Source organism: Vulpes lagopus, chromosome 18 (genome assembly GCF_018345385.1).
Source record: "Vulpes lagopus strain Blue_001 chromosome 18, ASM1834538v1, whole genome shotgun sequence".
In the NCBI taxonomy this organism is placed as follows: domain Eukaryota; kingdom Metazoa; phylum Chordata; class Mammalia; order Carnivora; family Canidae; genus Vulpes; species Vulpes lagopus.
Window position 1 is genome coordinate 40259544 of NC_054841.1, and position 14656 is coordinate 40274199.

General features: G+C 35.7%; 1 protein-coding gene across 2 annotated transcripts in view; it reads left to right on the top strand.

Annotated features, from left to right (window-relative positions):
- MACROD2 (mono-ADP ribosylhydrolase 2) overlaps nucleotides 1-14656 on the top strand; it is a 1912080-nt gene that overhangs the window by 1128033 nt on the left and 769391 nt on the right. For both annotated transcript variants that reach the window (XM_041733514.1, XM_041733515.1), the window contains exon 6: nucleotides 14005-14126. In XM_041733514.1, the coding sequence (XP_041589448.1) occupies nucleotides 14005-14126 (122 nt within the window). The remainder of the gene's footprint in view (nucleotides 1-14004; nucleotides 14127-14656) is intronic.

Consider the following 14656-nt stretch of genomic DNA (forward strand, 5'->3'; position numbering starts at 1 on the left):
ATAAAATGAAAGAGAGTTATAACTTCATAACTAAAAGGGGAACAAATTCCTGTCTTGAAAGAACCCAAACAGAATTCAGAATCCCAAGAATAAATAGGAAGTTCCTAAACCTTCTGGAGAGGAAAAGAAATCCAGCTTTCTTATCAAGGTATAAAAATCAAACTGGCTTTTTTCTCATGAAAAATGAAGCAAAATCTTCAAAATTCTGGGAGCAAAATTAATTGGAACCTAGAATCATATATGCCAGGAAACTAATGCTCAGAAACCAAAACAAATGAAAAGTATTTGGAAATCCAGTGACTTAGAAAATCCCTACCTACAAGGAATATCTCTGAAAGACTTATACTCAAGGATATACTGCAAAAAGAAAAAAGAAAAAAAAGAAGTTAAAGAAAAAGAAGACCAGGGACCCAAATAATAGTGGAAGCAAAGAAGACAGTAAACTATAAATTCTGACAAAAGTGCTTAATGCGAGTGGTTATAGATTTTGAGACCATAATGACAAAATACTGACTCTATAGGGAATATCTTCTGATTCTCCCATTTATGGATGTTGTGAATACAATTATGTGCAAATACAAATCAAGTCAGAGCTCATGACCTACTACATGCCAGGTACTATGTTTGATGCTTTCACATATAATACATAATTTATATCCCATATCAAACTTGATAAGTAAATATCACAGTTTTTGCAGAAGAGGAAAGTAATTTGCCCATGTTTACCTATTTGGTGAGTGGGCTTTTTCAGTGAGATATGAAGACTTGTTTTCTTGCTCTTTCCTGATATCATCCAGTGTGTTTACAATTACACAGACTAGGGACCGTCTTTTTCTGGTATCCCTAGACATGCCTTTATAATTATTTTCCTACTTATACCAAGCTGCCCATCTTGTACTTCATTTATTTATCTAATTGTAGTACCTCCTCAGCCAAATTATCTTATCTCAATATCAGTGTGGTGACACTTCTGAATAAGAAGTGGAATTTGTATTCATTGGCCTACATAATAGTATATTGCTAAAGCATCAGTCACCAGATGTCACTTATTCATTTAGAGGTTGGTCTGTCTTCTTCTTCTTCTTCTTCTTCTTCTTCTTCTTCTTCTTCTTCTTCTTCTTCTTCTAAGATTTTGTTCATTTATCCATGAGAGAAAAAGAGAGAGAGGCAGAGACATAGGCAGTGGGAGAAGCAGGCTCCCTGCAGGGAGCCTGATTCAGGACTTGATCTCAGGACCCCAGGATCACAACCTGAGCCAAAGGCAGACACTTAAACATGGAGCTACCCAGGCATCCCAATATTTCGTTCTTCTAATATACGTTAGTCTCACTTAATTATTAAAGTATCCAGGCAAACATTTCATTCTTGTTGGCTGAATTATTGTGAAAAGTTCTCTTGATTTTCTTTTGTTGTTGTTGTTTTTTCATGGATTTACATTAATGGTTTCCACTAAATGATCTTGCAGAGGCACATGTTGACCTCTTTAAATCTGAGTCTCACATGAATCATGTTTGAAAGGCTCAGTGATATATCCTCTTCCCCTCAGTGATGCTCTACCAGGCCCAAAGTAGGCAAGGAAGGAGAAAAGTTAAAAAAAAAAAAAAAAAGCCTGTCTTGAAACATGAAAATTTATTATCTTCAACTTTACAATTTTTGTTTCTTTTACTAATCCTTTTTAAATTGTTGACCCCCTTCTTCCCTTGATTTTTATGTTAAGGATAGATTTTTCAGGAGACTTGACTAGCACCACAATAATTCAGGCCTCCATTACTTTTCTGTTTTTTTCCATTTCTATTACCCTCTTAGTCAGTGAAGTTACTTTGAATAAATTCTGACTCCCCACCTTGCTTTTCTCCCATGCACCTTGAAACTATCATTAAACTCTGCCAGTATACCTTTAAGTTTTTTGACTATCTACGTCCCTTTTCATTCCCACCAACCGGATTTAACATTAGCTGTTCTCCATTGCTTTAGAAGCTTCCAACTCACTCTGCAAAGAAGTGAGTGCAAGGAAGTCAAACTATTGTCGTGATTTCCCTGGGGAATTCATGATCCTGAAAGATCCTTATTTTCTTTATCCTATGATGTCTTGTAGAATTCTTGCTTAAAAAGCTCTTCTTGCCATTTTCTTTTCTACTGAAATCAGTTGGTCTGGGAGCAGTCATCTTAGCCTTTCTTCCCTGAGTCCTTATAAGCTGCCTATTTAAGAAATATTTCTCCATTCTCAAGAAGCTGATAAATAGAAGTGACCTGAGCACCATCTCACAGAAGAGGAAAGAAGTATCAGTCTAGGTTCTAAAGACTGAACAAAAGACAAAAAAAAAATGCATTTAGTTAAGATTATTCTTTTAAAAATTTTGTAACTCACATAATAGTTGAAGCAGAGAAATACCATCTCTTAAGTCCTGTCCATCTGGTCTTCCCCCTATACAGTTGAGAGAGATCACTGTTTCTTCAAACTTGAGGATCAGATAAAGTATTTAGTGATGTCCATTTTGATTAGAAAAGGAAATAGTTTTACTAGATCTGTACAGCAGGATCTGTAGTATAGCAGATCTCAAAGTATGGTCTGGGGACCCCTCTTTCATATTATACTTACAGCTTATTTATATTTCTTCCTTTCTTCCTCTCTTGAGGGTATAGTACAGCTTTTCAAAGGTTACATAACATGTGATAACATCATTTTTCTGATAGTTAATAGTATGTGCTTTTATTTTCTTGGGTGATGGATATGCTCACTGAAACAAAACCTCTTTCTGTTCTTAAATTATTTTTAAGAGTGTAAAGAGGTCTTGAAATAGAAGAGTTTGAAAACAGCTCCTATCTTGCACAATGAACCAACCATCTCTGAGAGGAAGGTGGGGAGGTAGACTGATCTTTTGGATTCAGGCAGTCTAAGCCACCTATTCATGGTCATGCTAGAGCAAACACTCATTGTGAAAATGCTTAGTGAAATTATCCTTATTACTTAAGTATTTTGTCATTCTTACCCTCCTTTGCCCCTTGTTTGTACTGCTGAATTTGTATAAGCAAACTTCTGAAAAATGTAGCTTCTCAGTATAGGAATTTCCACATATTCTTTCTTTTAGAACATATGCTAAACTAATTCTTAAAATATTCTGTCCTTCTCATTGTCTTTTCTAAATACAAGTGTTCCTTTAGAAAATTAGGTGTAGAATCTGGTGTGGATGTATATATCATGAGACTGGAACCAAGATGACAGTATAGGTGTAAATGTTGTACAGAAAACTTATAGTATGGGGGATACCTGGGTAGCTCAGTGGTTTAGTGCCTGCCTTCAGCCCAAGATGTGATCCTGGAGTCCCAGAATCAAATCCTGCATCAGGTTCCCTGCAGGGAGTCTGCTTCTCCCTCTGCCTGTGTCGCTGCCTGTTTCTCTCTGTGTGTGTGTATGTCTCGTAAATAAATAAATAAAATCTTAAAAAAAAAACCAAAACTATAGTCTAGAGCTAATGACTGCACTGGTCTCTAAGAGAAACTAAGATTGGTTTATTTTCATGGAGAGGTAGGTTCATTATACCTAGATGTCACTTTTTGAAGAAATGCAAATGGTGATTCCATTAATTTTTGAGATATTCAGAGAATCTGTCATTTTCCATTTTGTCATTTAAGAGCCAAAACCAATCTCTAGAACCAAGTAAATTTACTCTAAAATGAGCTATATGCAGATGAGGAAAATGACACATTTTAAAAATGCATTTATTTAATTACCTTCTGCAAAAAAAAAAGGCAAAGAAGTCACCACACTTTTTTTCTCCCTATTGAAAATCTTTGGAAAGAAACTCACAGCTCTTGTTGGAGTATGATGGGTTTAGTCTTTTTAAAAATCTTCTATTGCACATTTATTAGGAAATTTTTGATAAAGCTATGTTGATTTTTTCTGTGAAGAAATAGATTCTCAGTTCCATAAAAATGTATGTTGAATGACATGAACCAGTATAACTACATTCCATCTTTTGCCCAGTCTAGACTGGCCATTCTACTTCATTGTTTTCTCTAATCCAGTATATCATCTCTGATTAGATTGATTATATCAGGCTAACTTTTGTTTAATCACCCACAAATTCACTAATTATCCATTAATCAACTGTTCCCATAGAGTTCTTGGCTTTGTAGGAAAGATTCACACATAGATTTGTCATGTTCCCTGCAGTGGAAGCAAGGAGTCTCTACATGAAGACAGGAAACACAAAATTACAGCACCACAGAATTAGAAAGAATCTTGGAGCACATGTAATCGTACTTGATTGCCTCCAAAGGGAGGAAATGCCCTGCCTCCTCAGGCAAAATGTTGTATTATTTAGAGAACTCTGACTGATGGAATCTTACTAGTTGTATGTACAGAAATGTTGATGTTAAAAGTCATATAAATAGTCAAACATAAGTGATATTGGAGACAAGAGGAGAAATGAGTTTCAAAATTAGTTCATGTAGTAGTGCTCATAGATCATGTCTTCAATGAAGATAAATTCTCTTTAGGTTTTATAGAATGGAAAGTATTGTGAAAGGCAAAGATGAGGGGGTCCTCTTGACACCAGGAAAGTTCTGGAATCAAGAAAGCACAAAACCTCTTTTGTGCAAGTGAATGGGATGATTGTCCTATATACCTGGCATACAGTGGATTCTCAATGAATATTTTTTTAATAAAGAACAAAATTAATGACTGAGTGAATGATCTTAGTAGTCTTTATTGTTCAGACTTGTGTTGATAAGGGAGCAATAAAGGAAAGCTAGTAACAGGCAAGCACATGCAACCACAGCATCAGCCTTTGTGTCTTGACAATGACCCCCTTGCACACTTTAGTCCTAGCCTAGATTCTCCATTTGTAGAATTACCGTTACAGTGGGAGGGGCGGGAAAGCGGGTGGGGATGACTAACATTCACTTATTTTTACCCATTAAGTAGGATTCTTAAATCCTTCTTTCCCATTGCATCTTAATAAAGTGCTGGTTTTACATCTCTCTATAAACGCTGCAAATTGCTGCCCATCCCTTGAACTGGAACAAAGATCTTATTATCTTCCTTGAAAAAGTCATATTGTCTATCTGGACCTCCACCTCCTCTCACCCCTGCTAGTGAAGCATTAGAAATGCCATGCATTTGACTCACTTCCTTCTAAGATGTGTTCTCTTTTGGTTCATTCTAAAATGATGTGAAATGTTGGAATTTTGCAGATAATTCAGCTTCCCACAGTCTTTCTGAGACCCCTCTCTGTTGGAAATAACACTATTGTAATGCAGATGCCCCCAATACCCTGTGGAATCCCAAAGATTCTATAAATGGCTGACCACAGTATACCCCTTTTACAAAAATTTCAATCTGTGTTATTGAAAAATGGACCCTTATATATAGGGATCCATTTGAAACAGGAGACAGCCTCATCAGCAAGATCAACCTTAAATAGATTTTTGTCGGAAGAGGGAGAATTAATAAACTATTAAAGATAAGATTTGCCTCTTCCTTCTCTCTCTCTCTCTCTCTCTCTCTCTCTCTCTCTCTCATATAGAGGGTAACATCTTAGTAGAAATTGCTCAAATAATATTTTATAATTTAAACCTCACAATTTAAGCTTAACACCTTACAATTTTAAAGTCAATGAAGCATGAAACATATTATCAGCACATGATGTCCAAAACGTGGCAACATCATTACATTTTCATGTAAAAAATGGGATCAAACTTCAACTTGAGCTGGGTGCATTCATTTGACTGTGCATTCTGTATGCCTTTATCAGCTGCAAAATACAAAAGCTGTTCAGCTACTATGTATGTAATCTCAGACATAGACATCTTATTTAGGGAATCATAGCTCCAAGGAGGCTAAGAGAGGTCAACTAAAACTGTAACTAAAAACAGTGAAAACAAATGGTTAACTCACAGACCCCCCCCAAGGAAAATGGGCAAGGAAATGACACTGTAAGTGGTAGTTTGTCCCAAACTCACGTAAAGAGCTGGGTGACTGTCGTGTTTCTGGACATTGAAAGAAATCCATCATGCAGCTGAAGAAGTGGGGGAGAGAATAATCCAAACTTAGAAACCTGCAAGGCAATGGTTGAAGTACATTCTAACTGATGTCTGCTACAGATTGAAAAGGAACATCTTATAGACAATTGATTGTTTTTTGAAATATAACAAAAACAAGCTTTGAAAATGTGTATATGGAAACAATGACCTATATGGAGAGAAAAGGCAGCATTTACTTCATAATGCTGTCAGGTGGTAATTCAATTTCCTGTTTACTGAACTTCAAGTGTGCTGTTTCAGGTCATAGATTGGTAGTGCTTATCATATAAATTGGCCAATAAGATTTACAAATAGTACCTTTAGTGCCTGGATATGTGGTTTTATCTTTAGAAAAGAAAATCAATTTAATTCTGCGCATTGGTTTTCTCCTTAAAATTCATGCAATTTGAATATGATTGACAGGGTACTGTATCATTATGCAGTCTGTTAGATGGACCGATTATGCTTATGAATACAAGAGAGGAGTCAATGAAAGCAACATGTAATTGATTCTACACTAGTCTGACTGTTCATTAACAGTTTGAATGTAGCACAGTTGCTTCTCAAATGGAAAACGATGAGAGCAACCTATATGTATTCTCTCATTTGTTTTAAAATTCATTATGCTAATATTTTTTCACAGAATGTTTTGCTGATTTTTTTCCCTTTCTTTCTTTCTCCCCCCCCCCGCTCCCCTTCCCCCAGGGATAAGTCTGATTGAATCTTTGTAAATAATTCTACTGCTTTCAAATCTTATTTGGCATTCCAATCACACGTTTTTCAATTTACACTTCTGGAGATGAAAACATGCTCTCCCCCACACCCCCTTCAAAGAAAACCTATCCTACTTCCCTTTTCTATATGGTTCAGACTAATTTCCCAGGATAAAATGAGGTGGGGGAACGCACGGTGGTGGTTATAGCTTCAAAACAAAAGAGGTGATTTATAGACTGATTGATTTCTGGAATAGATGAGCAAAAACAGCTTTCATTTGTCTTGCCACACTTTAGTCTGATAAAGCACAAAAGGACCTGCCATCTCATTTTCCATACCTCTTCAAGGGCTTGCATTTGAAATGTTGATTAAATGTACAAATTGCATTGCTGTTTTGTCTCGGTTTTCCTCACTCGTATAAGAAAGGACCTCAAATATTTGAAGGTCGTGTTTCCTTTCTTGAATGAGAAGCTGGGCATTTCAGGGAAATAACATTGCCTTTATTGCTCACAGGGAGATATGATGCTGATTCTATAACAGCCGTCCCTACCTTTCCTTTGCCCACAGCTTCCTGCCAGCTTTGAGTATAGAAGAAGCAACAAAACCAGTGCTGGGCTAGGCAGAGCTACAATTACACTGTAATCTCCAAATTAGATTGTATTTACAATTAATAAATATATTAATTCAATCTTTCTCGAGCTCTGATTTTTATTAAATCAGTCGTTGACTTATTCAGATAATAGGTCTGAGAAAACACTGGAAATAGATTTTTTTATTATCATGAAGACATCTAAGATTTATTCTCTTAGCTACTTTCGAGTATGAAATATAGTATTATAAACTACAATCACCATGCTGTACATGACATCCCCAGGACTTATCTATTTTGTAATTGGAAGTTTGTACCTTTGACCTCCTTCATCCAATTCTGTGACCTCACCCCCCGCCCAACCTCTACCTCTGGCAACCACCAATATGTTATTTGTATTTTGGGTTTGTTATTATTGTTTTTGTTGTTTTAGATTCCACATAAAAATGAAATGTGGAAGTGTTTGCTTTCTCTGTCTGACCTATTTCATTTAGCATAAGGCTGTCAAGATCCATCCATATTTTTGAAAATGGCAGGATTTTTCTTTTTATGGTTAAATAACATTCCACTGTGCATATATATATACAACATTTTCCTTATCCATTTATATATTGGTGGACACTGACATTGTTTCCGTGTTGTGGTTATTATCAAGAATGCTGCAGTGAACATGGAGGTGCAGATATCTTTTTCAGTTCATGTTTTAATTCCTTTCATATAAATACTCAGTAGTAGAATTGCTGGATCATATGGTAGTTCTAGTTTTAATTTTTTGAGGTATCTCTACACTGTTTTCTATAATGGCTACATGGAACAAGATTTAATTATATTGTCTTTTTCTGTGGTTTCTAATATAACTACCACAGGTCTTTAATTAAAAATATGCCAACCAAAATAAAGCCCAAGTGTCTGAGACGTCCTGAGATGTGGCCATTTAAAAATATGTTCATAAATTCTTTACTACTCTTACCATCAAGAGATGGGGCCTATGTGTCTCCACTTGAAAAGTGTGGGATTGTGTATGGTTGCAACCAATACAGATAGTGGTAGTGATACTGTGTGACTCCTAAGGTTGGGTTACAAGAGTGACATAGCTTCTGCCTCTGGTATACTTGATTTGGAGCCTTGAGCTGTCATGTGAGCAATCTGACTACTCTGAGGCCACCATGTTGCAAGGAAACCCAAACTAGTCCATATGGAGAGCACCCGAGACTTCATGAGGAGGGCAAGATGCCCATCCAGCTTTTAGTTGCTATATAGCCCCCACTATTCCACTGCCAGCCATGGGCTGACTGCAACCATGTGAGAGACCTTTCACCAGACTCCTAGCTGAGGCCTTTCAGAATTTCTCACCCAGAGAAACCATAAGAAATGATATTGCTGTCTTAAATTGTTACTATCTTAAGCCACCATGTTTTGAGTAGTTTTGTCTCTTTTTGTTGTGTTTGTTTTGTTTTTGTTTTTAAGCATAGCAATAGCAAACCAGAATCTGCATGTGGACAAACTATGAGATTAAAGTAATGGGATTCATGATAAACATGCCAAATTTTGTATATAGAGATGTATGCCATTTCCTTCATTAAGTAGTCACCTTAGGAAAAATTTATTCAAAATTACATTGGCATTGTGATATTGTACCTCCCCACATTGCTGTGTGACTTTGGACATTTTGTTCTGCCTCTCTGGTGCCCTTGAACAGGGGGAAATAGGTTAAATTTTCTATATTGTCCTTTTTGTTTCTAAAAATTCTTAACTATTATTCAAAATTATTTGGTTACTGAGATATCTAAGATGTATATCCCGGTACTACATTTCTACTAAAGAATTTCTAGGGTTCAATTTGCATATTAAAATTGTAGTGAAACTTTAAAGATAGATATTAAACATATAGGAGAAAAAATACCCTTTTGTCCACCATTTAAACCCTACTTTTATCTGAAAATAATTATTTACTTTTTTTTTAAACATTTTATTTATTTATTCATGAGAGACACAGAGAGAGCCAGAGACATAGGCAGAAGGAGAAGCAGGCTCCCCGCAGGGAGCCTGATGTGGGCTTGATCCCAGAACTCTGGGATCACACTCCAAGCAGAAGACAGATGCTCAACCACTAAGCCACCTAGGTGTCCATGAAAATAATGACTTTCTATAAAGAGATTATTGAGAATAGCAAAATAAGGAAAGATATATCTAGTGGAGTCATTCTGTTAAATCCCTTAGGACTGTATCTTTTTCAAGAATATTTTCATATTTGCAGTGATGTAAGATCATCTTATAAAGCACAGTAACAATACTTGTATATTGTAGGGATATGGTAGAGATCCAGGAACAAGGTTTAGCACACCACATACCCTTTGTTTTAATGCTTTATTTAATTGTTGAGTAGGTAATGTATTCATATAATTTGAACGCAAAAAAAAAAAAAAACAAACAAACAGTGAAAAGTCTCCTTCTCATATATGCCTCCATCTTTGCAGCTTCCATCATGACCCTGGTAGAGAATCACTGTTATTAATTGCTTGTTACTGCTTCCAGAGATGTTTTGTGCAGGTATTCACTAAAAGAAACCTGTATTCTTTCCTGTGGGATATTTTTACTCTAATGGTAGCATACTAATTATACCTCTTTACATTTTTTTTACTTAGTAATATATCTCAGATACCTTTCCATATCCACATGTAAACACCTTCATTACTCTTTTTACAGAAACACAATATTTCATTGTATAAATGTACAATTATTTTACTAGTCACTATTGATGGACATTTAGGTTGTTTCCAATCTTTGCCTATCATATACAGTGTTATAATGAATGACCTGTATAAATGCCATTTTGCATATGAGTAAGCATATTATCTAAGATACATGCCTAGAAATAGAACCATTGGATCAAAAGGAGTCTCCATTTATAATTTTGATAGGTACTTAAAACACTGTCTTTGGGGATTGACCAATTTGGACTTTATTTGTACAAGCATGTTTGAGAAATGTGAACCATGACTGGTGTTCATTTATCTAGACAAGAATGAATTAGACTACTTAGAATCTATAGATCAATTCTTAATAGGCAAACAGAAGAGGAATTGCATTTGAGAGCAGCAAAGAATCTAGAGGCCATCTTATTCAAATCCTTCTTTTAGCTTGGAGAGAGAAACTCGAAGAGGACAGTGTCTTGTCCAAGATCACACAACTGATTAGTGACAGATCCAGAACTTCTGACTTATAATCAGACCTCAAGACGTAAAATGTGGTATTTTTTCCACATCAGAGCAGAGATGATGACTGTCTTTCTGCCTGTGTGTATATGATGTCTTGGATGTTGCCTCTCTTGCTGCTGGTTATTGAGCCTCTGTATGCACCAGAAATCGAATTAAACACTTCTGTTTACATTATCTTCTTTGTACCAAGGGATCCACAAATTCATGTGCAAGTGAAGGCATTATCTACGGATTGGTGCATATATCTCACGTATACATGTCCACTATCAAGATGCTATTGTGTTCAATAAAATGTAAATTAGTGCAAAGCATCGTTGATGTTATAACAGCTGTTTGTCTTGAACTTGTACTCAATTAATAGATTTAGAAACTACTATTGTGAAAGAGTAGTCTATAATATTTTTTATATTAAAAAAGTGTCCTTAATACTCATAAAACTTGCAAGCCACTTGTTTAAGGTCTCTTGTAACCGTCCAGGCATCATTTTATACTCCATCTGTCTCTGATACAAAGGTAAATGTTAATGATGCCACACATCACAGAATAAACCACAGAGATCATCTAAGCAGTCAATTTGTTTTATGGATAAGGAAACCAAGGCAGGAGCCAGTGAAAGGATGGCTTCTTCTGGGGCACTTAGCAAGTAGGGCTGGAGCTGGAATTGGAAAGTAGACCTCCTGAGTTTTGTAACAGGAATAGAAGAACTTGTCAGTGTGGAAGAATCACTTCTGAGTGCTATGAACAATTAAAATAGTGAAGGAAATTTACTTTTGGGCCTCACATTGATTCACCTTCAGCTTTGTGGATCTGAGAGGTCATTGTATTGGTCGATAATAACACTTGATCTTGGATGTTGTAAGTTTAATATAGAGCATAAAATACAGAGATCAATATTTTGATGTTGAGGAGAAGGCTCATTGATTGGCTGTTTGTCCTCAGACCTTTAAATTAAATGGAGAACTGAAGAAACGTAATAATTTTTCACAAATTCCATTTAAGTCATGTGAACAACGATGTACACAGGGAAAAGCAAAGAAAAAGGATTCTTCAAATGTCACTATCTTCTTTTATGGACTCTCTTTTTCCTTTCCCATTAATGCTCTGAATCCCTGTTTTTACTTGGCTCAAGTAGGCACATTTTTATGATCCCAGATAAGAGGCACTTCCTCTTGACCTTCATCCATAATATAAGGAATCCAAGGGCATAAACTGTTGCACCTTTATATATTAAGTATTTGATATACAGAGGCAGTTGGGGAGGAGGAGAAAAAACAAGGCAAAACTCATGGACTTGTCCTTCAACAATGGCAGTAAGGGTGCCAGAGTTGTCCTAGCACAACATTTCTCAAAGGTAAATTTGTGGAAATTTAGTTCCTTGAAGTACTCTATAAAACATAGTTTTCAGATTGCCTGGGTGGCTCAGTGGTTGAGCATTTGCCTTCAGCTCAGGGTGTCATCTTGGGCCCAGGGATTAAGTCCCACATTGGGCTCCCCACAAGGAGCCTGCTTCACTCTGTGCCTATGTCTCTGCCTCTCTCTGTGTATCTCTCATGAATAAATAAATACAATCTTTCAAAAATAAAACAGAACAAAACATACTTTCCAATAGTCAGATGTATTCCATTCTGTATCCCTGCTTGTTGAGATTCATAATCCATTGTTGCATATTAAATATCCTGAAAGTCCTGAACTAAGTTAGGTGTTGTGATTTAATTTCACCCAGTGACTCTCAAATATAATTGACCTTTAAACCCACATCTTACTATACCCACTTTTGGGAAATGCTGTCCTGTAGAATCCTGTGATGTTACTCTACAGCTTCTCTCCCTTTGGATTCATTGGGGGATTTAGAATATCACAACTGGACACAAACAGGTAGTCACAAAGGGGAAAATGAAGTTAAGCTAGTATAACCTTCCATCTTCATTCATGAGGTATTTGCTTCAAAACAGAAGCTAATGTGAAATATTCACATAAAAACTCACTACAGCTGGTACAGAACTTGTATTGCTTAAATACATACAGCTCTTATTTGTTACTCTTATTATAAAAAAATGGTATTGCTGTTGTGCTGGGTTTTTGTTTTTATTTTACTAAATAAAACTAATCTCCCTTTTCTTCTCCTATGTTATTGAGGTTCTCACTTTAAAGCCAGGTTTGCCTGTGCAAGAGCATCTGCATGAACTCACTGGTGACATTTCTGCCTATTTTGATCACAAGATATCATCTTTAGTATCATCTGGAAAGTGTTTAAATACTGTTTCAGAGCTAAAAGTTGAAATCAACCTTTTTGGTATTTTCTCAAACATCAAATAATACACTCAATAGTTAGCAGGCAAACAAAGGTTTTACCCTTCGTGACTTCTTTTCTGCTACTTAAATTTCCTATGCAAGTTAAGACTGTTTCATAGTCTCACTTTTGTGATATGTTCTTATCTTGTCATTGTTGTTGAAATGAAGTGGTACTATTTAGCCAAAGCAAATAATTTCACTTTATTATAATATTCCAATAATATTAGACCAAATTTGTCTTTCTGATCAAAGGTGATTAGTTTTTGTTACATCAATGAGATGGGCAAATAATGCAGATTAACAGATAAGACTGGAAAGCAGATGTTCTAAGGCATTCAAGTAATTTGGATTATAATGTAGTTCTTTCTTATGATCCTTATTGACTTTAAAACTAAAACAGTGCTATTGCATTATGTTTCTAAATGCAAAAGTTTATGTGTGTGTCGGTATTAACAAAATATAACAATGACTGGTTTTATGTGCAAAAGAAAATCTGTGTTTTAAATATAGAGGCTGAAAGTATAGATTGCTTTTTGAAAGTTTTAATATAGTAAAAAATAGAAAGTAATTATTAGGGGCTATTATCCTTAGCATATGTCATATATATGAGGATTGGTAGGTTGCACTTTAAAATTGGTAGAGATGTTTTACAGTTATTCCTTTTAAGTTTATTGCTGATTGTTATAAATTATCTTGGCACATTTTCAGAAATTTGTCCTTTTTTATTGTGTACAATGGCTGAAACTTTTGCCTTATTTATAAGTAAAGTGATGTGGAGCATTGTTTTTTTTCCCATGTCAATTGAGAACGCTCATTTTCCAGGCAATTATTTCTCAGTTTATTTCCCACCAAGGATTTGTCTTTTGCCAGGGTGCCAATTATTCACATCTTGTATTATAATCTGTCTCACTTGGATCTGACCAATGATGAAATAACTTACTGGTAGGGGATGCCCTTTCACAATTATCACCTTCCTGGGCAACTGCCTGCTTTATGAGGCTGTGCTATATAAAATCTTTTACCAGGGAGGCATTTGCAACATCAGTAATTCTTAGCTTGCTTGTCTCTGGGCTCCAACACAAATACCTACAGTAAATAAAGCACCAATTACGTGAAAAGTGAAAAATACGTTGCTTATGCTATTTCTTCTTCCTTTTGCACGTGCAGATGTCATCCATACTGTAGGACCAATAGCCAGAGGCCATATTAATGGTTCCCACAAGGAAGACCTCGCAAATTGCTATAAATCATCTCTGAAGCTGATGAAAGAAAATAACATCCGATCAGTTGTAAGTACTTTTCTGTTTCTTATTTCTTATTCTTCCAGCCTTTGTATTTGGGAAAATGATCTTATTCAAAATAAGGGTAGGAAATCATTTCTAAAATTTGGAAAACTAAGGTTAAGATTCTCAGTAAGTGATGTGCTCCTGGTTATCATGACTCCATTCTTTTGTATGCCCTAAATATTTGCTTAATTGTTTGTGATGTTTTGGGATTTAAAACTTTAGACTCATACAAATAGAGCCATCCTGTCTACTTTCTGCCATCCATAGTACCATTAGATTTGAAGAAAATGTGCATGTGTTCATTTTAACTGAAAAGTTGCTGTCTTTTCAGTCTATTTGGTTCTTCTTAAACTAGTAGTCTGTGGCTGGGTATGCCACATCCCTTCTAAGTTTTATCAATTTAGACAGAGTTCAAAAAATGTGCATCTAATCTATTTCCTTACCAGTAGGCTGGGATGAAAGGAAGTCTTTGAGCTGGATTTGGGAGTATTTATTCACCTGCTTTTCCTTTGCAACATGTCCTATGTTTATTA